The sequence below is a fragment of the Canis aureus genome, chromosome 1 (genome assembly GCF_053574225.1).
Source record: "Canis aureus isolate CA01 chromosome 1, VMU_Caureus_v.1.0, whole genome shotgun sequence".
NCBI classification, from domain to species: Eukaryota; Metazoa; Chordata; class Mammalia; order Carnivora; family Canidae; genus Canis; species Canis aureus.
Genome location: NC_135611.1, coordinates 66,815,206 through 66,841,340, shown reverse-complemented (window position 1 = coordinate 66,841,340; position 26,135 = coordinate 66,815,206). Strand labels below are relative to the sequence as shown.

General features: G+C 35.9%; 1 protein-coding gene across 3 annotated transcripts; it reads left to right on the top strand.

Annotated features, from left to right (window-relative positions):
• Nucleotides 1-914: 914 nt before the first annotated feature.
• On the top strand, nt 915-26,135 carry LOC144286515 (protein LEG1 homolog). 3 transcript variants are annotated; one of them, XM_077853078.1, is made up of 6 exons: nt 915-1,284; nt 6,177-6,263; nt 7,014-7,198; nt 8,102-8,202; nt 16,194-16,432; nt 25,724-26,134. In XM_077853078.1, exons 1-6 carry the CDS (start codon nt 984-986, stop codon nt 25,852-25,854), a joined length of 1,044 nt encoding a protein of 347 aa, XP_077709204.1. In that variant the 5' UTR covers nt 915-983; the 3' UTR covers nt 25,855-26,134. The 3 variants fall into 3 exon arrangements, with proteins under 3 accessions (XP_077709204.1, XP_077709287.1, XP_077709367.1); XM_077853161.1 differs by lacking the exon at nt 25,724-26,134 and adding an exon at nt 19,885-20,244; XM_077853241.1 differs by lacking the exon at nt 6,177-6,263 and having other exon boundaries at nt 25,724-26,135.

Genomic DNA, 26,135 nt, shown 5'->3' with positions numbered 1-26,135 from the left:
ACAAGTGAATGATAAGCACAGATGTTTCTCTGGGGTGCCTGGGTGGCTCAGTTGGTTAAGCATCTGACCCTGACTTAGGTCATGATCGCAGGGCCCTGGAATCCAGCTTAGTGGGAATCTGCACTTAGTGGGGAGTCCATTTGTCCCTATCCCTTTGCTCTGTCCCCCCCACTTGTACTCTTTCTCCTTTTCTCAAATAAATAAATAAAATATTTTTTTAAAAAGAAAAAATGCTTCACAATTCCATCCCCTAAAGCCAGTGGTTCTTTCAGGATAGTGTTCCTGGTTAGTTCCTAGACAACATAAAATGCCCCGTAAACTTAGTGGAGGTAAACTGATAGTCTCTCCTTATATTCACTTTTATTCCTTTCTTTCTTTTTTTCTCCCTCTTTTACTTTACTCTATAACCACAAATCAAATGTCTGCACACAAGCCTTTGGCTCAGATCTTGCTTATGTGGAATTCGAATTGACATGTCTGACATACAAGTCTAGACTAACACATGGACTAAAATTTCAAAGAGATCTGGTAAAGTCCCATATAACACTAAAATTTCTTACAAATTCTATCTAAAATTGCTTGTTTAACCATTTATATGGCTGAAATCTCACTAATTAGATATTAAATTGGATAAATAGCTGACCTTTAAAATTCAAGTAACTCCAGGAAATACATACAATTTATTATTATAATTAATATGAGAGACAGATCAGTAGATAGAGACAAAAATAAGTTTAGGAAGAAATCCAGTCTTACTAAAAGTTCTAGAGGCTGATACATTATCAACTATTTTAATTTGGGAGTTGATTAACAAGGGAGGTGCCCTAATCTCTTTGGTAAAGCATTTGTTTATCTCCACCTTCCTACTGCCAAGGAAGGGAATTTAAAGAGTTGATTAGTCAAGGTGCAAAAAAACAAAACAGCTTCCTCCTCCACTTCCCAATAGACATTTTGCCATAATCTCAATCTCCAGGCTAAACACCATGGCTTTCAATATTTTCTGGGCCTGTGTAATAATTGGTTGTATTTTTGCTTCCATAGCAAAAGCATCTAATATCTCAGATGTGTATCCCCCTCTGTGGAAGGAGAGTCCTGGTCAGTTCAGTGACTACAAGATAGAAAATGGAAAGTATATCATCAACTTCTGGCATTACCCTGAGAGACTGGGGACGTATAAAATCCTACTGAACAAGACAGCCAAGTATTTCACAAAATTTTCACCAGAAAATGAACAAAATATTTTATGGGGACTGCCTGTACATCATGGATGGCAATATCATACAGGTAAGAATGTCTCTTTTTCATTACAATGATCCTTTGATTTAAGTGTGAACTTATTAGGAAGTCGTATCTGCACATTTAGCATCATCTTTTTGAAAATTGATTCTTTCTCTCTTTCCTACTGCTTTTCCACTGTTTGCATTCTTGCCAAATCCTTATCAAGTATTTATGGAATACCCCCTGCATGCATGGTTTTGTTACACAGAAATGTCCAAAAGAACTGTGTGCAATGATGAACTTGTTCTATACTCAGTACGATAGTAACAGCCATACTGTGCTCTCATATTCTTACATATTGTTAGTGAGCAGTTGAAATGGCTAATGCTGGATGCCTGGATGGCTCAGCGATTGAGAGTCTGTCTTTGGCTCAGGGCATGATCCCAGAGTCCTAGGAGCAAGTCCCACATTGGGCTCCCTGCATGGAGCCTGCTTCTCCCTCTGCCTGTGTCTCTGCCTCTCTCTCTCTCTCTCTCTGTCTCATGAATAAATAAATAAAGTCTTTAAAAGAAAAAAAGAAATGGCTAATGCTTTTGCAGAACTGAATTCTTAATTTTAATTTCAACTAACTTACATTTTAATAGCCACAAATGGCTAGTGATTACCACATTTACCGAGACACAGCATATTAGACCTAGTTCATTCACTATCGATAACTATTAACTGATGTGCTATTGGTACCAAACCTAGTTCTAAGCAAGGAAGTGTACATCCAGGAACAAAACAGTTAAGGTGATATACATTAAATACACATGGGTGTATAAAATTAATTTGCATTATCTATAGTTCTAAACATGATTGGACTGCAGTCATAGATTGGAGCGACAAAGGAGAAGAAAAACCTCTGTTTTCCCTACCAAAAATAGCATCTACACTGAGGAATGAAAGCAAATATGCTTTGGAACAAAAATATTGAAAGTGCCAAGGTATCTTTTTTAATGGGTTTCAAGAAATAAGGGACCTTCACTATCAATGTCTAGAAAACAGTATTGGAAGAAAGGAATCTGAGAAAATTGGTAGCATTATAGAAAAGACAGAAGAAGAGACTGAAGCTCTGGACTGTGATGACATTCCAAGCAGATGTTACAACCAAGCTTGTCAGGGAATTTCCCAGCATCCAGTATAATTTCCATTCTTAGACTGTCCGTGGCATGGAAAAGAATATTTGAACCCCTGAGATATGGTTATGGAGGACCCCAAACATAAATTCCCTGGAAACAATAACCAGCTTCCCCAAGGGGTCACACACCTACTTCTAGGAACATTTTCAGCCTTGGGTCCTGTCATAAATGAACAGCAAAGTAGAATATTGGACAAGGTACTTTCAAAATTTCATTTCCATTCTAGAATACAATAAATGGGATTCTATTGTTTCTTAAGTGGCTGGTTTTATTTAGTATTTCATTGAGTTGAACTCCATAATATAACTAGAGAAAATCAATACAGAATTACAAATTATGAAAGTAACCCATAAAAGTATTTCACCAATAGTATGCTAAGTCTCTCAAAGATGAGGTAAGGACTATAAGTACAAGAGTAGTTCAGGAAAGAGAGTGACAACCATGGGCTGAGCGTATCATGGGAAGAAAGTAGGGCCAAAGAACTTGATGGAGTCGTTGCTAGAATGTAATTGCTGGAATACAAATTTAAAAAATGGCAATGATAGCAAGTTGTACCAGACGAAGACTACCATATTGGCAGGAGAACCCGGATGTGAAAGAGCAGTGGGTGGTAATTTTAAGATCAACTAGGATCTGTTGAAGAGATGTCTTTAAAGTTGGGCTAGGGAGTTTTAATTGGGCCCTTAAGCAACATGGTTTAGTTTAGGAACAAGTGTCTAATGCTCACAAAATACTTAAACACTAAATGTTTGCTACTAGATTGCCTAGCAGAGGTTTTTTTTTAATCATTTTATTTGTATATAATAAACATACAATAAACAGCACATTTAAAAATATTTTTGGTAAGTTTGGTATATGTACATAACCTTGAACTCATCACCACAGATAATGGACATAAATGTCATTCTACAAATTCTCTTTTCTCCTTTGTATTCTCATCTTCATGAACTTCCCTGTGTCTGGTCACTCCCAGTCCTCCCCACTCCCCTAACTTCTCATGCCCTTCACTCCCCAACTTTACCAGTAACCACTGATCCACTTTCTATCACTGCAGATTAGACTGCATTATCTAGAATTTCCATATTGGGTGCTCTCTTTTTAGTCTGGTTTATCTCAGTTGTCATGATTATTTTGAGATTCATCTATCTAGTTGCAGATGCTAATATTCATTCATTTTTATTGGCTAGCCAAAATTTTAATTAGAATAATGTTTGAGGGCACCTGGGTGGCTTAGTCAGTTAAGTGTTTGCCTTTATCTCAAGTCATGATCCAGGGGTCCTGAGATCGAGCCCCTTGTCAGGCTCCCTGCTCGATGGGGCATCTGCTTCTCCTTCTCCCTCTGCCCCTCCCCACCCCTGCTCTCTTGCTCTGCTCTCTCTCTAAATATAAATAATATATATATATATATATATATATATATTTTTTTTTTTTTAAGGAATAATGTTTGAACTGAATGAAAATACTGGGAGTCTGAAGCAGGATAAGGAAGCAACACCAAAGAGAAATATAGATTAAAAAAAGGGAAGATTGTGGCAAGCGTACAAGAAATTGATAGTACATGTCATTGCCTTCCCTTGAAGGGTTTGCAACATGGTTAAGAAGGAGAATTAGAGGGACACCCGGGTGGCTCAGCGATTAAGCACCTACCTTCAGCCCAGGGTGCGATCCTGGAGGCCTGGAATCGAGTCCCACGTCAGGCTCCCTGCAGGGAGCGTGCTTCTCCCTCTGCCTGTGTCTCTGCCTCTCTCTGTGTGTCTCTCATGATTAAATAAATAAAATCTTTTTTAAAAAGGAGAATTAGAAATGATACAACCATAAGACAAAAAAAGAGCTGAATCCTAAGACACTAGAATAAAGTGAATGTTGTAAACTGGAATAATCTGGGAATAGAGTAACATTTGGAGTTAATCTTGAAAGAAAAGGCAGAGTGTTGATGGGCTTTTTCAAAAAGTAATCCAAGAAGAAAGATAGAGAGTGAACTAAAGGACAGAGTTTAACATTAGTTTGGTATTTGAGAGAGAAAAAGACAAAAAGAGAGAGAAATGTTGGGAGGACAGGATATATACATTGTATGCTGCAGAAATAATATAATTGGAAAATATGGTAAATTCTCAGGAAAAAAAATTTTGATTTTAATAGTGACAAACATAACATTATTTTTTTCTGGAAAAACAAGTGTGACAGAAAACAATTTTGGTCAAGGTTATTGAGGGTGAGGTATTTCTTGCTATGGGAAGACAAGGAAAAACATTTCCTTAGAACATAAAACAGCAGTAAGCAGGTACAGCTTGGCTGTAAAGAAGGAGAAAGTTCTGAAGATGTCCGGAACAGTAGTGAAACTCCTCTGACAAATAACAGAAAGTTCGTGATGCAATGTTCCTTGACTGTCAAGATCAAGGGCTTGGTCCCAAGCACACACACTTGGGGGTGACGTGGAGTCACTAATAAAGGAGTTCTGTGAGAATTTGACAAGAATGAATATTCACATCAGAATATTTGGAGTGGAAGACAAGAAAATTGGCAACATAAAGAAATCCTTAGATTAGCATCATGGGCGAATGTTCTCAGAGACTGAGTGGTTTTAAAAGGACAGAGAGTCTTAGAAACAGATGTAAAACAACTTCCAACTGAGGCAAAAACCTAAGAACCAAGAGAGAGGCATGTTTCACATACTTGAGTATTATTCCAGTTCAGACAAGGAGTAACAATCTTGAGAAATTTCCATGCATTAGCACAACTACCCAGGTCTTTCCTCTTGCCCCCCAAAGGGTAAGCAGGCCAAGAAAAGCTGAATGAGAGACTAGAATGAGGATGTAAGAGGGAAACAGAAGAGGTTCATGGCAAACACAGAACTGGTGAAAATAAATAACACAGCGAATGTAGGGGAAGGGAACGAGAAAGAAGAAAATATGAATGTTGCAGGAAAAGAGCATTGGAAGAAAAGAAAGAGAGGCACCTGATAGGTGAGCAAGGACTGGGCAAGAGAGAAGCTGGAGTGGCAAGTGAAGAACCTAAACAGTGTGAGGGGGAAGCCAGAGAAAAGAAAGTTAGCAGGAGTAAAGAGAATAAGCCAGTGTGAAAATGGTGGAAATGGGGCACAAGATGGGCATAGAGCCAGAGACAGCTGAAGGGATATGCGGGGAGTATATGAAGATGGTACAGAAAAATCAAAAAGAAAGAAACAGAAAGGGTTGTTTTAAAAGTAGGAGATAAGAGGGGATGACCAAAAATATATAAAAATAGAATAATGGCTAGTATTTACAGAAGCACATGTTCTCTGAGCTGAACACTTTTTGCACCCTTCTTCACTGAGCAACCCAGAGCCTCTCTGAAGTGATTATTACTAGTCTCTCCAGTGTGTATATGATAAAATTGAGGCAGGCCTATGTTATTTATCCAGGGTCAAGCAGTAAGTAGGTAAGCAATGAAAAAGGATTTGCTTTTAAGCAAATAGAGCCTGGATCTTGTTTACTATGCATGAATATTCACTCCTTGATATTGAAGACAAGGAGTAGTTAGTAATAGAAGACGCGCATACTACAGAGGTTGAAAACACAGGACCTACGAAAGAGAATAGATCATTGTAGGGATATGAAGGAAAAGGAAAAAATATGAATGGGAGATGGGAAGCAGAAAGTCATGAAGTGAAGGAAAGACAATGATGGGAAGGCTGACAAAATTCTTTATGCCTATACACATAATGTACCGAGTTCCATTTTGTACCTACAGCTTAGAAAGGGGCTTAGTGAACCCGACTCTGGATTTCCTCTCTTTTAGGCAGATTAGCTGATCCTACCCAACATACAGACTGTGGCCATAAGTCTGGAGATCGCCTCTGTATCTCTGTGGACAGTTGGTGGGCTGGTGAGTTCACTGTGACCATCAAACCTCAAATTGATGAACTTTCCACAAAAAAAAATCAATTTAACCTGGGATCCCAATTAGGAAAATCCAGGATCATTGCTTTTACAAAAACCATCTGTTTGCCCCAAATCTGGATGTTTTGAAATGGGTTTTGAGATAGATATTTTTTAAATTTACTGATTAGTTTATCCGATTACAAAAGTATCAATTAGGGAAAGTTAGTCACCTCAAAACTTAATTTAAATACATAAGACCGAAATAAGAATTTGTGTTATATTATCAGATGAAAACCTTGTTAACAAGAGAAATACTTAGATTAAATATTACAATATTTTAAAGCTGCATCAGATTTTCAGACTTAGAATAAAAACTTAGGAAAGTACAGAATTCTGTTACTATTTTTTGGTTTCAAGTTTTTAAACTTTAGTTAGTTAATTCTATTACTAATTTCTAAACTTTTCACTTACTACGCCTTAGAATTTAATTAACATTTTGGAATTCCAGTGCAATGATTATCTGCCCTGGAATAAATAAATAATAAGTCTACAAGATAATTCCATTTTGCTTTATGAGAGTAGAATTTTTAAGAGAAGCATATTCAAGTTGCATATAAAATTTCCAAAGCTCCCTAAATTGCTAAAGTTTTACCACATTTCTAGATCTTTAGGTTTACTTTTATGATAGATATCTTTATTTTGAAAACAACATCATTTATATGTTAACACTATTAATAACTTTTTATTTATACAGACCTTAATTATTATCTCTCTGCATTGCCCTTCCTTGCTGCGGTTGATTCTGGCATAATGGGGATATCATCAGACAATGTCACTTTTCTGCCACCATCCAAGGATCAGATGAATTTTTGTTACAATGTTTCTAGCTGTCATTCATCATTTCCAGAAGCAATGAAGAAGTGGAATGAATTTTACCAGGTTTTTTTTTTTTTTTTTACTATTTTAATTAATACTCTTCAAGGGTAACCAGATAATTTTTGAAGAGCACTTAACATAGATATTTTTTTAGCGTTGAGCAATGTGTTCCTAAGGAACAAAGTTCCCAATTGAAAATATTGTGGCGACAACAGTATTAGTATGAGTGGATTGCTGTATGACATCATACCTTATTGGCATCCTCTTTACTAATAGTGTATCGAGGCCACACTCTCTACTATCCTCATTCCAAATAAATTATATACACACACATGAGCCCAGAGAAACTATGACTTCACAGTGCATGAAGTATCTTAGTTCATCATAATTTCAGGCCACCTGAGCAATAATTGATATAGAAATACAATTGTGTAATAGGTTGTAGTCAATTTGATCAGTTTATTTCAACTGTCTTGATAAATCACATGAGTTGACTGAAGGAGCACTTGACAATCGGAATCAAATACTGATGTCCACAGTAAGGAGTCATGGGTGAAGAGTACATGACCAAAGACTGGGTTTCCCTTTAGAGAACATTTCTCATCATATTTGCATATTATTAGATAAAACACTCTTAACCTTAACACTTGGTGGAAAGTTCATTACATGGCAAGAGAAAAAAACATACATAAAATACTAAAGGCCTGGTTCTGAACAGTGCAAAATCCTGAACATTTCTAAAACACTTGGTTTATTTCTTTCATATGAACTCAGTATCACTAGTAATTAAAATACCTGAAATCAAGCTCTGTAGAGAGTGTTAAGCACTAAATATTTCATAAAGTCTTAGAAAAAAAAAGTTCTCCCCTCAATTAGAATGTTGAAAAATTGTTTGTAAATAGAATTGATTTTCAAGGAGATTGTTATAATTGCCTAAATATCAGTAACATTGTTTGTCTTGGACAGCATGTAAAGTCACATTCTAGTAGCTTTGATGAACTGTTGGAGTACTTATGGGCTGCACATGTCTCATCTTTGAAGGTTGCTCGTAAAATTTTTCAGAATAGGTAAGAATGGATCTAAAGTTGTTTTGTTTGGGGGCACTTGGTGGTTCAGTTGGTTAAGCACCTGACTCTTGATTTTGACTCAGGTCAGGATTTCAGGGTCATGAGATTAAGCCCTGTGTTGGGCCCCATGGTGAGCACGGAGCTTACTTGAGACTCTCTCTCTCTCTCTCTCTCCCTCTGCCCCTCCTCCCGCTCACAGTCTCTCTCTCTCTAAAAATAAAATAAAATAATTAAGTTGAAATGTGGTGAGCGATCTTTCCATCTTATACTATATTTTTCATTGAAATCTTTTTTTAACTTACCTATTCACCAATATGTCAAACATGGGGAAGTATTATGACAAAGAGAAAACTGACAGGAAATGTTTTACTAGATAAAGCTCAAAACTATGTCACAAGTAGCAGAGGAAAATATGAAGAAAAGTACATTTGTACCACAAAACAGCAATAAAACAAAATGAATTCTGAAGTAAAAGAGGACTTTTTAAAGCTTTTTAAACACAAAATGGTGTCTGTAAACAAAATGGATGTGATGGCAAACCCAATTATAGAACCTCTGCATTACTTCAATCAGAAAAAAATAGCATGGTTGACACCTATCTGGAGGCAAGCATCCAAGAAGCATCTTGGTTACCATGCCATATAGCCAAAATGTCAGAACTCTGCCCATTTTACAGCAAACGAGATTGAATGAGTATGGCTTGGTATGGAAGCGAATGACACTGCATTGGGGGTGGTACCTGCCACCCAGAGTGAGACGTGGTGTAGAAAGAACTAAAGAATGGGTGACTGATTTGAAGTACACATAAAAATACAAGCACTCATGTTGGAGGACTTCTTGTTGACCACGTATTGTTATCCTTCCCACTGAAGGGTGTCCAGTGAAGATAAATCAGTCAGGAAACTTACATTGCTTGGCATATTTTATTTCTTAATATTACCTCAAAGGCTGATTTTTACTGGTCAAAGGAAGAGTTCATCCTCTTAGCATGTCTATGAGAAGAATTAAGTTTGTACCCATCATAATATCTTTTTGTTGTGACTCAGCTGCTTGATTCTGATCTCTCCCAAGGGGAAGAGAGATTATTAATCAACAAAGTAAACAGGAGTTGTCAACATCAAAACTGAAATTGAAATTAAGTCATTATAGTTCATAGAAAGTAGTTTATAAAATATTATTTTGTAGACTTTCCCAAATACATGCAAAACTAAATTCTTCTAGAAAAATAGCATTTTTCATAGCAACCCTCAAAGGATGATGAGATCAGCCCTCAATATTGGAAATTGAACAACAAAGCTGAATTTATTACAATTCTAGGAAGGGACAGCTACACTGTCATGCACAGTATCACTGAGCAGAGCATTCTTCTCATCTTGAGATGGGTTATTAGGAGATGCTGAGTTCTTAGGGATTTAAGTGGGTTGAGTAATCAGTATAAGAGGGTTACACAGGTGAGATAGCCATCAATTGGCATTAGAGGCATGTTTATGGAGGAGTCCATTCCTGACTGGCTGACTTTCAGAAATGAGGGCATGTCACTTACTGGATGCTTGCAAAAACTTGGTCACTGAAGCAAGTTTTTGTTGATGGATTGAAGTCAATCTGAAAACAGTTTGGTGGCTACTTGTTACTATGTCTACAGGTATTTGTCTTTTTCTAAGACCCACCAACATGAATGGAACTGAGGGTATACCCAGGCAAGAACTGAAGAACCGAGAGGACTGCAATGTCTCACCTCTGGTTACCCCAAGGTCCTGAATAAATAGGAAGTAAGGGCTTAGGCAGGGTTGTAAAAGGCCTCAGCAGGGTTGTAAAAGGTATACTGCTATACCTACACAGAGCCCCTTAGCAAAAGGTGGAAGACTTACTGGTTGAAGGAACTTAAGAAAATCATTAATAAAAATTAAAAAAAGAAAATCATTCATCATTAGCTAACCATTAAACTTCTGAGCAGAGACTTCAGTGATGCCTCACTGCGGAGAACACAGAATGAATAACTGAATTGGTCCAGGCAAAGCAATAAACAAATAATGACAAGAAAACCAAAGAGCAACAAACCTTGGTATGGATGGGAATCTGATTTTAATACTTTCTACTTTATAGTGTCTGAACTGTCCAACTGTCCAAAAAGAGAGAGAGAGACATGCAAAGAACCAGGAACGTAGTGCATGCATGCCTCTCCACCACACACACACACACTTAGAGATAATTAGTCAATAGGAATTGTTCCTCTGAGCTCAGATGATGGACAAAATTTTTTAATCACTTCTTATGAGCATGTTTAAAAAAGTAAAGAAACCATATCTAAAGAGTTAAGAGAAGTATGACAACAATGTTTTACTAAGTAAAGATTATGAATAGGGCAGCCCAGGTGGCTCAGCGGTTTAGCTCCGCCTTGGGCCCAAGGCCTGATCCTGGAGACCTGGGATTGAGTCCCACGTCGGGCTCCCTGCAGGAGCCTGCTTCTCCCTCTGCCTGTGTCTCTGCCTCTCCCTCCCTCTCTCTGTGTCTCTCATGAATGAATAAATAAAATCTTTTTTAAAAACTTAAAAAAGATTATGAATAGAGTTAGAATGTATAGAAAAAATAGAAATTCTGCAGTTGAAAATTATAATAGCAAAAATGAGTAATTTGCTTGATGGATTCAAAAGCAGATTTAAGCTGGCAGAAAAAAAAATCAGTAAACTTTAATATAGGTAAATTGAGATTACCCAGTGTGAGAAACAAAAAGAAAAAAGGATGAAGAAAGATTACTAGAGCTTGGCAGACCTGCAGGAGAGTAGGAATGGAACTATATTGTGGCAAACTTTTATGTAAATGGTTAGAATAAATTACTGTCAATATGAACTACATTGTTTTAAGAGACATAGTAATTGTAATCTTATCAGTGAAGAGGAAGAGCTAAGAAATTAATATTTAGATAGATTAAAGAGAGAGATGATAGAAAAAAAAGCACAGGGAATAAATCTTTACACTAGAAAATATCCATTTAGCACAAAAGAAGGCAGTAATGAAGAAAAAGAGAACAAATACATAAGACATAAAAATAGATAGCAAATTGGCAATATTACTCCGACAGAAAAACCAAAGGCATTACACAAAAACTACATGCCAACATTTCTTATGGATACAACACAAAAATCCTTAATTTAATGCCAGTAAACAGAATCCAGCAACATATAAAAAGGGATCATAAACTGTGATGATACAGGATTTATTCTAAGAATGCAAAGTTGGTTTAGTATCAGATAATCAGTGAATATAATACAACATATTTTAGTAGAATAAGGGACAAAAATCACAAAATTATCAGAATAGACAGGAAAACATTTGATAAAACTCTTTTTTGATAAAAAAAAGCATTTTAAAAAACTAGGAACAGAAGAAAAGTTTCTCATCTTGATAAAAGGCATCTAGGAAAACCTAGAGTCAACATCAAACGGTGAAAGACTCAGTACTTTCCCCTTAAAATGAAAAACAAGACAAGGTTTTTCCTTCTTACCACATCTATTCAAGATTGCACTGGAGGTTCCAGCCAGGGTAATTAGGCAGTAAATAGAAATGAAAGTAATCTAGATAGAGAAGAAATAATACTTTTTCCCTAAGAAATCCAAAAAAGAATTATTATAATTAATATGAGTTGATCAACCTAAGAGGATGAAAGATCAACATGCAAAAATTGTCTTTCTGTGTCCTAGAAATTAAAAAAAAATCTTAAAATGAAACTAAGAAAACAAACACATTTACAACAGTATCAGAAAGAATAAAATATATAGGGATAAACGTAGCTAAAGAACTGTAAAACTTGGTTACACTGAAAAATACAAGATATTTTGGAAGAAGTGAAAGAATTATTTCAAGGATAATCCTCGGTGTTTGTGGATTGGAAGACACTATTGTTTAAATGGCAACACTCCCTAAATTCATTTACAGATTCCAGGTAATCTCTGTTAATCTCTTACTACAGAAGTACAGTAATCAAGAACAGACTGTTACTACATGATGATAGACTTACGGATCAGTAGAAAAGAATTGGGGTCCAGAAACAAAAGTTGATATTCAACAAATGTGTAAGATAACTTGGTGGGTAAAGAATAGTTTTTTCAACAAATGGTGCTGGGGGAACTGGCAATCCACATGCAATGAATAAAGTTTATCTCCTCCAAAACAACAAAATTAACTCGAAATGCATTATAGACCTAAATGTAAGAGCGAAAACTATAGAATTCAAACTAAAGCTTTTGGCCTTTGGGTTAGGCCTTTTCTTCTAAGATGAGATGCTAAAAGCACATGAGACAAAAGAAAAAAATAGATAAAATGAATTTCATAAAAGCTAAATGGCTTTGGTGCTGTGAATGATATCATCAAGAAAGTGGAAGGCAAGGTACAGCATGGGAAAAATATTTGCAAATCATATATCTGTAAGAGATTTACATCTGAAACATTTTAATTTTATATTTTCAAGCTTTCACAAGTCAATCTTAAAAGACAACTCAATTTTTAAAAAATGGAAAATTGATTTGAGTAGGTATTTCTCCAAAGAAAATATATAAATGGCCAATAAGTACATAAAGAGATGCTAAAATGAGTAGCCATTAGGGAAATAGAAACCAACAATATAAGATACAACTTTACAAGCACTAGAATGGCTAAAATCTAGAAGATAAACAATAACAAGTGTTGAAGAAGGTATAGAGTATTTGGAACTCTCACATATTGCCTGTGAAGATGGAAAATGGTGCATCCACTTTTTAAAAATTTGATTTAAATTCAATTTACTATATAATATATAGTATAACACCCAGTGCTCATCTCATCGTGTGTGCTCCTCAGTGCCCGTCCCCCAGTCACCCCATCCCCCACCCACTACCCCTCTGCAACAGTTTGGGGTTTTTCCCAGAGTCAGGAGTCTCTCATGGTTTGTCTTCCTCTCTAATCTTTCCCCACTCAGTTTCCCTCCCCCCTCCTCCTTTATGGTCTTTTTCACTATTTCTTATATTCCCCATATGAGTGAAACCATATGATAGTTGTCCTTCTCTGATTGACCTATTTCATTCAGCATAATACCCTCCAGTTCCATCCACGTCGATGTAAATGGTGGGTATTCATCCTTTCTGATGGCTCAGTAATATCCCATTGCATATATAAGCCACATCTTCTTTATCCATTCATCTGTTGAAGGTCATCTTGGTTTCTTGCACAGTTTGGCTATTGCGGACATTGCTGCTCTGAACATGGGGATGCAGGTGTCCCATTGTTTCCATCCCTCTGCATCTTTGGGGTACATCCACTTTGGAAAAAGTTTAACAGTTCCTCAAAATGTTAACTGAATGTTATTATGTGACTCAGCAATTGCCCTCCTAGGCAACTATCAGAGAGAACTGAAAACTTATGTCTGTATCTCTTTTCTCTTTTACGTGCTATTAGCTCTCCTACAATCTGTGCAATGTCTAGTTGTGCTGTTATTAAAATTGTGTGACCCTTACTGAATATCCTTATATATTCATGTTTTCTCCTCTTAAACTTGAGAGTTGGCTGTGACTTGATAAGACCACGGAGGGCCAACAAATTTTTCTATAATCAAGGACAGGTTAGTTATTTCATCCTCTGTATTCCCATAGCTCTATATGAACCATGTATATACAGGCATGTTTCACAGATGCTAACCAGGGGACATGTTCCAACTACTTTCTGAATCCATAATACCTAGACCCTGATGTCTGTATTACTTAGAGTAATTCCAGGGGGAATATAACAAACCATATAACTTCCATAATAAGCCTTGAAGGACATAGGGTGTGATAAGCAAGAAATAGAGAGTAAAGTGTTTCAGAATAGCAAGTTGCTTATATGGTGAGAAGATTGTTAAAACAAGTGATACAGATTTTGTGTGTGTGTATATATATAATTATACAAACACAATATGTGAATATTGTACATATAATGTAGTTATATGTACAATTATATATGTATGAATATGTGTGTATATATATACAATTATATATATATATATATATATAAATTATTCTCTACAAGGGTGCCTGGTGGCTCAGTTGGTTCAACATCTAACTTTTGATTTGAGCTCAGACCATGATCTCAGTGTGGTGAGATCAAGCCCCACATTGGGCTCTCTGCTGGATGAGAATCCTGCTTAAGATTCTCTCCCTCTTCCTTTGTCCCCTCCAACCCTGTAGGTGTGCTATAAATAAATAAATAAATAAATAAATAAATAAATAATAACATTATTCACTAAAAATTCAAAATTAAAATTTCTTTCTTAGTGAGAAAGCAGGAATATAAATTGCTGCAACTACCATGGGATAAACAGTGTAGAGATTCCTCAAAAAATTAAAAATAGAACCACCATATAATCCAGCAATTCCATAACTAGGTATTTTTCTGAAGAAAATGAAAACACTAATTTCAAAAGGTATGCATGTTCACTCTGGTATTATTTACAATGGCCAGAATATGGAAACAATCTAAGTATCCATCAACACATGAATGGATAAAAAATATGTAATATCATCATATATATTTTACTGGTATCATATAGTATAATGGCATATATATGTGTGTGTGTGTGTGTGTGTGTGTGTGTGTTGGGTGAAGTGGTCAAAGGCAGTCAAAATGTATAAATTTGCAGTTATTCATAGTTCATGGGGTTGTAATGTACAGCATAGTCATTATAGTTGGTACACTGTACTGAGTATTTGAAAGTTGCTAGGAGAGTGGATCTTGATCCCTTCACAAGAAAAAAAAATGTAACTATGTTTGGTAACAAATGCTAACTAGGCCTATTCTGGTGAACATTTCAAAAAATACACAAATATCATATCATTACCTTATACACCTGAAAAAACAAACAAAGACAAGTTAGCCTTCGAGTATATATCACCCAAAAATAAGTACCAAGCTACCTAAAAAGCAAGAAAAATTGTTACTTCATTTTTAGTGGTTGCCTGAAATGAAAGTTATGTGTTCTTTAAGAACAAAATTCAGCAGAAATTTTGCTAATATTCTTTGACTTTTGTCTTTACTTTCATTATTATTTATTTATTCATTCATTCATTTGTTCGTTCATTTGTTTTAGAGAGAATGAGAGAGAGAGAGAAGGAGGAGGAGCAGAGAGAGAGGGAGAGAGAGAATCCCAACCAGATTGTCCGCTGAGTGTGGAGCCTGATGCAGGGCTCAATCCCACCACCCTGAGATCATGACCTGAGCTGAAATCAAGAGTTGGAGGCCCAACCAACTGAACCACCCAGGTGCCCCATCTTTACATTTTAAAATAATGAGACTTGGTCACATTTCAGAGTTTATGTAAGTAATGTAAATAAATGTTTTATGAAAAGGGGGAAAATGTGATATAAAAAACATGTTCTGAGATGAAAATTTTCAAGTTGAACATTTTAATGACAGGGGACCCCTGGGTAGCTCAGCAGTTTGGTGGCTGCATTCGGCCCAGGGCCTGATTCTGGAGACACGCAATTGGGTCCCACGTCGGGCTCCCTGCATGGGGCCTTCTTCTCCCTCTGCCTGTGTCTCTGCCTCTCTCTCTCTCTTTCCCTCTCTCTGTCTCATGAATAAATAAATAAAATCTTTTTTAAAAATTTAAAAATAAAAATTTAATGACATCTCTTCAAATTTTCAAATCTCAACTGCGACACCTGGGTGGCTCAGCAGTTGAGCATCTACTTTCAGCTCAGGGCATGACCCCAGGATCAAGTCCCACGTCGGGCTCCTTGTGAGGAGCCTGCTTCTCCCTCTGCTTGTGTCTCTGCCTCTCTCTCTGTGTCTCTCATGAATAAATAAATAAAATCTTTTAAAAAATTCAAATCTCTGGGCTAAAATCAAAGCAAGTTTCTATAATCTATATTCTAAAAAGTAGAATAATGCCATTTTGAACAAATTATCTGGTTTGAAAATTGAGTTGGCAAAATTCTGAGTAGACCAATTCAAAATGTATACTTTTCTCCCCACTTGTTTATTAGATTAAAATACTATTCTAAACAAGAAGCTGACTTTGAAAGAAGCTGGGCTTTATTTGTGGATTATTTAGCTCCACCAAACTTTCCTACGACCTTAATTAGAACATATGAATTCCAGAAGGAGCTGCCAACACGCATGCTGGTTAGTGGAGATCGAGCCCCCTTCATCAGTGATTTTAGTGGCTTTCAGAACACAGTCCTGTTTGCTTTGAATCTTCTCCACAAAGTGCATAAATATACAGGTAAGAGACGCAGGGGCCTTTTTTCTTTCTTTAAATTCTGTATATTGTGTTGATTTCAGACCTAATTAAATACCATTAGAATCATAAATCATTACAACAGACTGTCTAAAGAAGAAAATGTTGACTTCCTAAGATATCTGTTTCAACGTTTTAACAATAATCCTTGTGGATTTATGACTGGCTTCAGTTAATGAGCACATATTACAGGCTCTTCCTTGTTTAGCATGTCATCTCCTCGGCGACCCTTTCACAAAGCAGATCAATGCCACCATATGTTAATTTCACAAGGAGACGATGGAAATCTCTATTTCTTTCTTGGACACATTTTGCTATTTTATTTTGTTTTGTTTTTAAATGCAACAGATAATAAACATAATAATGACACTTCCCATGGCTAGCAGAACCATGAAATAAATTGTTATATGAACTCTCCTCATCCTCATCATCCATAATTATAGACACAAAGACAAAAAATTTGACTCCCCCCTCCAATTTCTAGTTTTGAAGAAGATATATTTCTCCAAAATTTCAAAATCCTAGGTTTACTAATAGTGGAAAACATTGAAGAAATTACATAATGGTAAATTTGAAAATTACTATATCATTCAATTTCCCAAATACCATTTATCCTTGTTCTACTGAGGGAAAAAAAATATGTGTGTGCGTACATATGTGTGTTTTAATTTAGATTCCTTAAAACAGAATTCAGAAATAAAATATGAGTCAAAATAAAGATGAATGCATTATATTTTAAATATACTTGAATGTATATTACTTAGGGTAACACTCACTGTTTTAACAAGTAAATCTTCAACATTTGAATAATTTCTTCAAACTGTAATGGCAAGACTCAAATTCTGGCCCCTGTAATGATGTAGGATATTTATTCAATTGGTAAATGGCTTTCCTCGTGGTAATTCAGAAACCTAGGATATCTCCGTGTTCGGCTCCAAGCTTCACTACTGTATCCTCCCTCTAAAGTAATTCACAGGAATGAAAGAGCTGAAGGGGACCCTCTTTGGAACGCCTAGACTAGAAGTGACAAACTTAACTATATCTCACATACCTTTGGTAAGAAAAGTCCTCCAGCCTAACTAGATGGGGCATAGGAGGGAATTGGGAAAGTTCATTCCTGCTTGAGCCCCACTGTTAGGAGAATCATAAATTACGTTGTTTGGCAGTCATCGCTGCCACAATGTCAGACCCAGAAAGTCCAATCCAGGCTCAGATGATACAAACAAACTCTACTGGCCTAGAATGTAGAGTGAGGCGCTGAATGGCTGGTTAGAATTAAGTACATTTTGAAGATTGTACACAACAGATCTCTAGATTTCTGTAAGTGCCAGTGTTACTAAAATAGGCTTTGGATTTGTAAAGGAGTTTTGAATTGACTCTATACGCTACAATAAAAAGGGAAAAAAAGAAAACTTAGAATGTAGTTAAACTAGCTACCTTGCTTCCTAGCTTTCTCTACTAACTGCATGCACTCACTGGTACTCAGAATTCAGGAACTGCTCAAAGACTTGGCAGATATTTTTAATTAATTTGAGTATAGAAAAAATAGCACACCGTTAATAAAAATAGTTTCACAGTTGAGCACGTTTGATTTATAGTCAGTAAACATAGGTTTGCACAAACTTTTTAGTGTGACATTTGGTTACTTTTTTGACATCAGAAAATGTCAGCTTTTGCTTTACACTGCAAACTGGACTGCGTTTCTGTATATTTTAGCCATTGTGCTCTGCGAGTGATTCCTGACTCTTGAAACTATTGACGTGTAAGCTCCAACCAATTGTCAGCCACCAATTAGGGACCTCCCTGGAGAGGAATTAACAGTGGGGCAAGAGTCTAGGAATTTTAATAGAAATAGTTGTACTTCAAATAAAGCAATGGAAAATAAACATGCTTTTCCTAACAGGGAATCAATAGAGGAAAAGGGGCAGTAGCTTCAGACTCAGGACTTCTGTGTATTTCTTTTTTGCTCATTGGCTTATCAACCCCTTCTGATACACTAGTCCTATTGAAAATTCATACCAGTACTACTTTTTCTCCATTTCTTTTTTTTTAATTTTTTTATTGGAGTTCAATTTGCCAACATATAGCATAACACCCCGTGCTCATCCCGCCAAGTGCCCCCCTCATTGGCCATAACCCAGTCACCACAACTCCCTGCCCCCCTCCCCTTCCACTGCCCCTTGTTCATTTCCGAGGGTTAGGAGTCTCTCATGTCCTGTCACCCTCACTGATATTTTCACTCATTTCCTCTCCTTTCCCTTTATTCCCTTTCACTAACTTTTATATTCCTCAAATGAATGAGACCATATAATGTTTGTCCTTTTCCGATTGACTTATTTCACTCAGCATAACACCCTCCAGGTCTATCCATATCGAAGCAAATGGTGGGTATTTGTCGTTTCACTTTTTCTCCATTTCTTAATAGTATTTCACTTTGTGGCTATAATTTCGCTTACACTTATTTTAACAATATGTTCAATATATGCCTCTTGGTAAAAATTAAAACACTACAGAGAGTTATTAAGTACATGTAAAACTTCCCCTCTCTCCATCATCTTTTAACTTCCACACCTTAATTCCTTGCCTGATATATGTATATATATATAGTTATTTATTATACAAATATATTAAAATATATATTAAGTTAGTTATTGTATATATATATTAAAATATATTAAGTTTTAGGCCTATTCCTACAAAAAATTTTATATGAACAAGTGAGTAAATATAAAATAAATAAATAATTCGATTAAAAACTGTGCTACTTGCATAAAAGATTATATGTATGGCACTGCTCAGTGCTACAAATTGTTCATTAGTCATTTATACTTGAGATATTCACAAGTCAGCAAATATTGACACACATTATTTCTAAATAATATATAACTTTCCATTGAATGGATTGATATTCTTATCAATTTTAGGTAATGTAAAAGTGGCATTCATTGTGTGATTTTTAGTCTAATTTGTTGGGATAGTGACAGATTATATTACTAGGAGTGAATTCATGGATCTGATATTGCCAAGCAGCAATTCACAGTGTGCTATTACATTCTTGTCAAAACAAGAATAAAAGAAACACAAATTATTTATTAAAGTTCATATTTCTGCATAGACACCAAAAATGAATATTAGCAAACTTTCTAATTTTCAAGAGTCGGATATGTGAAAAATAGCACTTCATTTTGGGGCTTTCATTGCTTCAGTCACTACTGTATTCATTATTTTCTTTAGTTACTTCTGTATGCATGTTTGAATAAGAAGGAAAAATTTAAGACATAATTTTAAAGAGCAAAATATTGTTTTATTAAAGGATGTATATGAAAACAGTCTAATTTCATTGAATTATATTGAATTTTGTTTTATATAATTTTAATACTTAGGATAATAATTAAAATTTTACCTAAAACTCTTACATATCTTTACTATTTTTCTAGGGACACTATCTTTAACTTTATGGAAAACTTTAATGAAGTCAACAGTTGCAAGGAAACTGTTTCTAGAGATTTTGGAATTCATCCTTCACTCTTTTAATTAAATGCTTCTGGAAATCTGTATAAAATAAAAATCCACAATGATAATTTATGAAGAACAATAATCTCAAAAATTAGTCCTTGCATGTGTGCGTAATTTTGTCATTGTCTATGTCCATATTTAAAAGTTTGAATTTATATATTGCTATTAATTTACTTAATTAATAATTAGTGAATAAGTATCAATAATTGTGTACTTTTTAATGTAGATTCAGTTGAATAACAAACAAATGTTGATAATTTAATAAAGGTCATAAAACCTGATTGAAATTTTGGATGTTCTTCTATCTAAATAAATTTTATGAATTTGGAGGAATAGATTTTCATGGTCCATAGACAGGAGGCAAAAGATTTTAAATAAAATTTGGATAATGAATTTGGATTTCTAAAGCATTTAAAAATGAACTATTGTTTTAGAATGCATTACCTGATCCATCAATATCTTGGAGGTTTGTTAGTTTTTTCAAAGTTAGAAAAATTATTTTCTGAACATCTCTCTCTCTCTCTCTCTTTTTTTTTTTTTAGTCCACACCTATCATGAAGGACTTTAGGGTCACAGAGGGCAAAATTTCTCTCTCTCTCTCTTTTTTTTTTAATTTTTTTTCAAATTTCTCTCCTTTCAGAGGATACAATGTGCACTGACAGGAAGGTGTCACACCTTCCCGCTTATCCTCTTGGTGACTTCCCTTCTATAGCTTTTATGCAACTTGATAGCAGGTTTTACATAGGGCCTCAACCACAAGCAAAACATATCCACTAACAAACTATTTGGAAAAATAAAATGAATAAATTGGGCCAAAAGGTAGATAGTATGGTAAAATAACACGGCACTGATATTAGAAAGACTTGAGTATACATCTAAGCTCTGTTATTTTCCAGCCAATGTCAACTGGTTAATCCTAAGCAATTTATAAAATTCTCCTGTACCTCAATATACTTATCGAAAAAAAATGAAAATTATGGGGAAAAAAATTAAGGTCCTGCTTTGCTGGGTTTCCAAGCTAGCACTTTAGCAATGACTGCAATCCCACCTAAAGGTAGGGATTTCTAATGATATAAATACAGGTTGATTACCTGCCTCTCCCACAGGGTTAGGAATTTTTTTCCTGTACTTTCTCCCAGCTAAATATGGGAGTCAGACTTGCTGTCTCTCTACCAGCAGATTAAGGATTTTGTACCATCGCGTAGATATGGGGAGAAAGCTCTGAGTAGGGTGTGCCTTTCTTGCTGCTCTCCTGTCCTCCAGGCACACACCAAGATGGAGCTTTTTCAGTTCCTGCCCTGTCCCCAAAGTTTAGCAAATACCCAGGAAGATCCATGAAGAAGAACATTCTGTTGCATAGGAAGTGCCTTTAAATCTGAGGCTTCATGGATTCTATCCTCTCCGCAATATTCCCTCCCAAGATCCCTGTTGGATTGGCTGTGGCTTTGTAGGACCTGCACCACAGCTTGACTTGTATCTCTGTCCAATTCTACTTACTTCCCTTCTTCCTTCCAGATTGTTGATCTCTATAACTATGTTATGCCCCCAAACTCCACCTCGGCATACAAATCCAGAAGACTCAACTCAAAATACTCTTAGAATTAAAAAAAAATTTAAATTAGATTTCCATTTTTCAGTACTGTTGAATGCAAATATCTTTGCCTCCTCTATACCCTAGCAAAACTGAACCCTTCTAGGAATTTGGTTTAATGGAAAATTTTCTGATTCTTCTGACACTAGGATCTACTGAAAATCATACAACTTAGAATAAGAAAGTAATCTGACGAAGGGCGTGAAAGTAAACAAAGGAGAAGATACTTAAGGAAGAAAACAAAATAATGAGTCTTTCTTGCATCAGCAAAACTATTATTAATTAGCAGTTATGGGAAAATCCCTGGACCCTCACTGACACCACAGTGTGTCAGAGAAACAAGGACTTTAAGAAAACACAGCCATGAAATCTTAGCAAATGCGACAGAATTTAGGAGACACTGTTTTGATACGTCACTAGTTCAAGATTGACTGACAAATAAAAAGAACAATAAATGCTGTTGAACAGCAAAGTGTAGTTCTAATTATGGCAACTTTGGGGGGGAAAGGAATGAATAATATGTTTTCCCTTATCTGGAATGATTTATGATTTAATGAAGAAGGAAGATTAGTTAGACTACAGTTTGTATTTTTTAAAAACTTTATGCATCAAAAATTTTATTTCATTTAATACACACAAAAACTATTCATTCCAAAAAATACTTATTTGTGCCTGCTACACGAGAGTCACTATCCTTAACCATACTTATATAGGAACAGAAAAAGTAGAAATTTGTGACCCCATGGAGGTTGTATTCTCAGTTGTGAATTGGATGATAAGCAAACCTCATAGCCTTAGTAAATATTAGTGCAAAGAAAAAATAATAGCTTAGGGAAAGTGATAAGGAGTGCTAAAATGCATCAAGCATCTTAAATTTAAAAAGATTCATCAGTGAGCTCCTGCTAAGGAGGAGGTAGTTCAACAAAGATGAAGGCAAAGGGGAATGAGCCTTGAGGATATCTGTTGTAAGACCATCCCAGACCAAAAGGAAGAGCAAGCACAAAGGTTGGAAGTTGGAAACAGGACTGGTATTTTTGGAAGAGCAGAAAAAGGCCATTAAACAAGGTGAAAAGAAGTAGAAGGTATAGTTAGGGCAATATTGCATTTGGGAGTCCAAGGGCTAGGACTCAGATATAAAGGCAAATAATATAGCTTCTTGTAGTTCATTGTAAGGATTATTATTTAAAAAACAAACAAACAAACAAACAAAAACCTTGCAATGGAATAGAGAACAAAAAGAAGGCTTTTGAGTAGATGAATGACCAAACTAGCTTCTCTGGTTAAAACTAGACTACAGAAGTAATGAGAAAACAGTAAGGAGGCTAGTGAGATCATCCAGAGGAAATATGCTGTAATCTTGGATCATACAGCAAAGGTAATAAGTGATCATATTCTGAATATACTATGAATACAGAGCCAACATGATATGTTATTAATAGATTAGGTGTGGAGTATAAAAGGAAAAAAGATGTTATAAATGATCCCCTTCCCTTATCTTTTTTTCCTGAACAATTATTCAGTGAAAAATTAACTAGAGAAGCAAGGCAAGATGGGAACTGGGCACAGAAGAAGAGGAGTCATTACCTGAGCCTGAAGGTCAAAAGCCCAAGCGAAGTGACGAAAGTGTGCTCACAAAGAGGAGTCTTAATGTGCAAAGAGTCTAAGCCTGGATAGAATGGTGTTCCCAGAGATGAGAGGCCCAGCATCAACAGCCTGAGTTCAAATTGTGTGAGGAGGGAATTCACTGATAGAGGCCACCTGGCATGGGATATTGAAGCCCATATAGGGTGAAGAGTGCATCCATCCATATAAAGTATAACGTTGCGGCATTGATGACAGATTGACTCCTGCACAGAAAAATTAAGTACACACATATTTAAGGCTAATGGAAGTGAGTTTTTCACTATTAGAGAAGGACATTACAAATATGAAAAGTATGACAACTAAAATAACCCCTATGCTGTTGGATTAGAATTAGAGGTATTGGAGTGAACTCATGATTTTCTATATAGGTGGATTAGATGAAACACACGAGATTGTGAGTAGAGGCATCACCAAAATGATGAACACATCTACCACTCAGATCTTGACTTCAAAATCACATTTTCCAATAAATGGAAGAGGATGCCTTAGAAAAATGGCTGGTTATGTATGAGACAGGAAAGGGAAGAGATAAGCTTAGAATGTCTTGTTATTCCAGAAAACAAAAGTGTTCTAAAATAGATGGATATACTGTCAACAGAGGCTTCTACTGGCCAATACTAAGACAATGGAACATTAAAATCAATCATACAGTATTAAAACCCATTGAATAAAATAACAAAACAAGAATATATAGGGATATAAATAAATGAATGAATACATTTAAACAAGATATTTATGTAGGTTCAAAACACCTTCCAAATACATATCTATAAAATCAAATGTGTACCTACAACGTAAACTTACACAATCTTATATATATATATATAAAATACATGTGTATAACATACAGCATATAAAAATATTCATATATACTATATTCACATATTAAGTGAAAGAAGTGTAACAATATGAAACATACACAATAACAAATAATAAAATAAAACATTAATAAGCATATAAATATATGATAAATAGAAAGAGTGTGATTTCATTGGAGAAACCTGGTAGACACAACCTTAAACAAGTGAACATCATCAGTAATGAGACAAATTAAAACTGTATTCTCTTACCTGATGCATTGAAAGAACACAGTACAAATTAGGTGATATTTCTGCCAAAGATGCATAACCTAAATCTAATTATGAGCAAACATCAGATATTCCAAGTTGTGGAACATTTTACCAAATAGCTGGCCTATAGTTTGGTGAAATGGTCTTGGAAATGGAGAAAAAGCAGAGAATTTAAGTGGGAGAAAAAGCTAATTTTCTCAATTGACTATAATGGGCACAGGAAAGTGACATTTCATAGACATTTGCTTTAGAGAAGTGTAAAGTGTTGGGTTCAATGAGGAAGAAATTGGCAAGTTAGAGCTTATTTAGGACACTGTTGAGTATGGAGGTAGGACAGGAGCTGTGGTTTATAGACAATTTTTATTTTTATTTTTTATTCTTTTTAAGATTTTATTTATGTATTCATGAGAGATACAGAGAGAGAGGCAGAGACACAGGCAGAGGGAGAAGCAGGCTCCATGTGGGGAGCCTGATGTGAGACCCGATCCCAGCACTCCGGGATCACGCCGTGAGCCAAAGGCAAACGCTCAACTGCTGAGCACCCCAATATAGACAATTTTTAAAAATTATTTTGGAACCACAGTTATTTATTGCAATGATTTAGAGAAGGATGAATGAACACAAAAATTTTATAGTTACACAAAATTCACAATCTCTTTGTAGCTGTGATTGCATTATTTGATACGCCAAATTTAACCAATAGATTTAAGCAAACTTTGCAGAAAAAAGAAGAAAGAAGAAAGAAAAGAAAGAAAGAAAGAAAGAAAGAAAGAAAGAAAGAAAGAAAAGAAAGAAAGAAAGAAAGAAAGAAAGACCATATGAGTGTGTCCCGTAGGCCTAATCTCGTGTACTTTTTGTTTGTTTGTTTCCTATGAATTGATCGGTTATCAGTTCAATTCAGGACATCAAGAGATTCAAAACCCTTCAGAGAGACTGTGTTCCTCATACCTGGAAGTCAGTTAAGTAGGAAGTGGCATGTGGGTCATGATCCCTGTCAATTCTCTGTGTCGTGCAGAATATCTTCCTTATATCCAAAAATTATTTCATATAGATGTGTGTAGTTGTGTATTTTAGTGCCTCGTGTATTTACATTTTTGGCAGGAAGCAAGGTGCCTCTGGATCAGAAAACAGACATTAGTTACTCATAGAACATCTTGGTGCCTCATGCCTTAATTTCCATGGGGTGTTGCAATGAGGGCCAGGTGTTCACCTCAGTGTGCAGTGAGGTTGCACCACAGGAGAGGAATGTTGAAATTCTCAGATTTGGAACTGAGAGAGAGCAGCTGGCCCATCAGCCTGATGTTCTCTATGCTCATGCATGCAACTGGGAGAAAGAGAAGCCCCGCCTTTACATTGAAGGGAAGGCAGAGGGTGAAGTGAAAGAAGAAAGAAGGTAAAAGTCTTCTATTACATATTCAAATTCCTTGCATTCATTAAAGATTAATTTTTTTACAGTAATCCTTTGTTCAGCATCTCGATGTGCCTCCGTTGCTACCTTGAACATTTGGAAGAGCCTGTTGGGTCCTCAGACTTGTACAACCAGAATGGCAGGAGAGTTATTACCCATCGCACCACCCCCATGTTAAAAAGATCTTAATGTGAGACAAGAATCCATCAAAATCCTAGAGAAGAACACAGACTACACCCTTTTTAAACTTGGCCACAACTTCTTACAACATACATCTACGAAGGCAAGGGGAAAATGAACTATTGGGACTTAATCAAGATAAAAAGGGGGGGATCCCTGGGTGGCTCAGCGGTTTGGCGCCTGCCTTTGGCCCAGGGCGAGATCCTGGAGACCCAGGATCGAATCCCACATCGGGCTCCTGGTGCATGGAGCCTGCTTCTCCCTCTGCCTGTGTCTCTG

Excerpts from the sequence above, each read along its gene's own strand:
- LOC144286515 (XM_077853078.1), top strand. The coding sequence starts at position 984 with ATGGCTTTCAATATTTTCTGGGCCTGTGTAATAATTGGTTGTATTTTT. Across the intron at positions 7,199-8,101 it reads AGTGGAATGAATTTTACCAG|CATGTAAAGTCACATTCTAG; the intron begins GTTTTTTTTTTT and ends TGTCTTGGACAG. Across the intron at positions 16,433-25,723 it reads CAAAGTGCATAAATATACAG|TAATCCTTTGTTCAGCATCT; the intron begins GTAAGAGACGCA and ends ATTTTTTTACAG.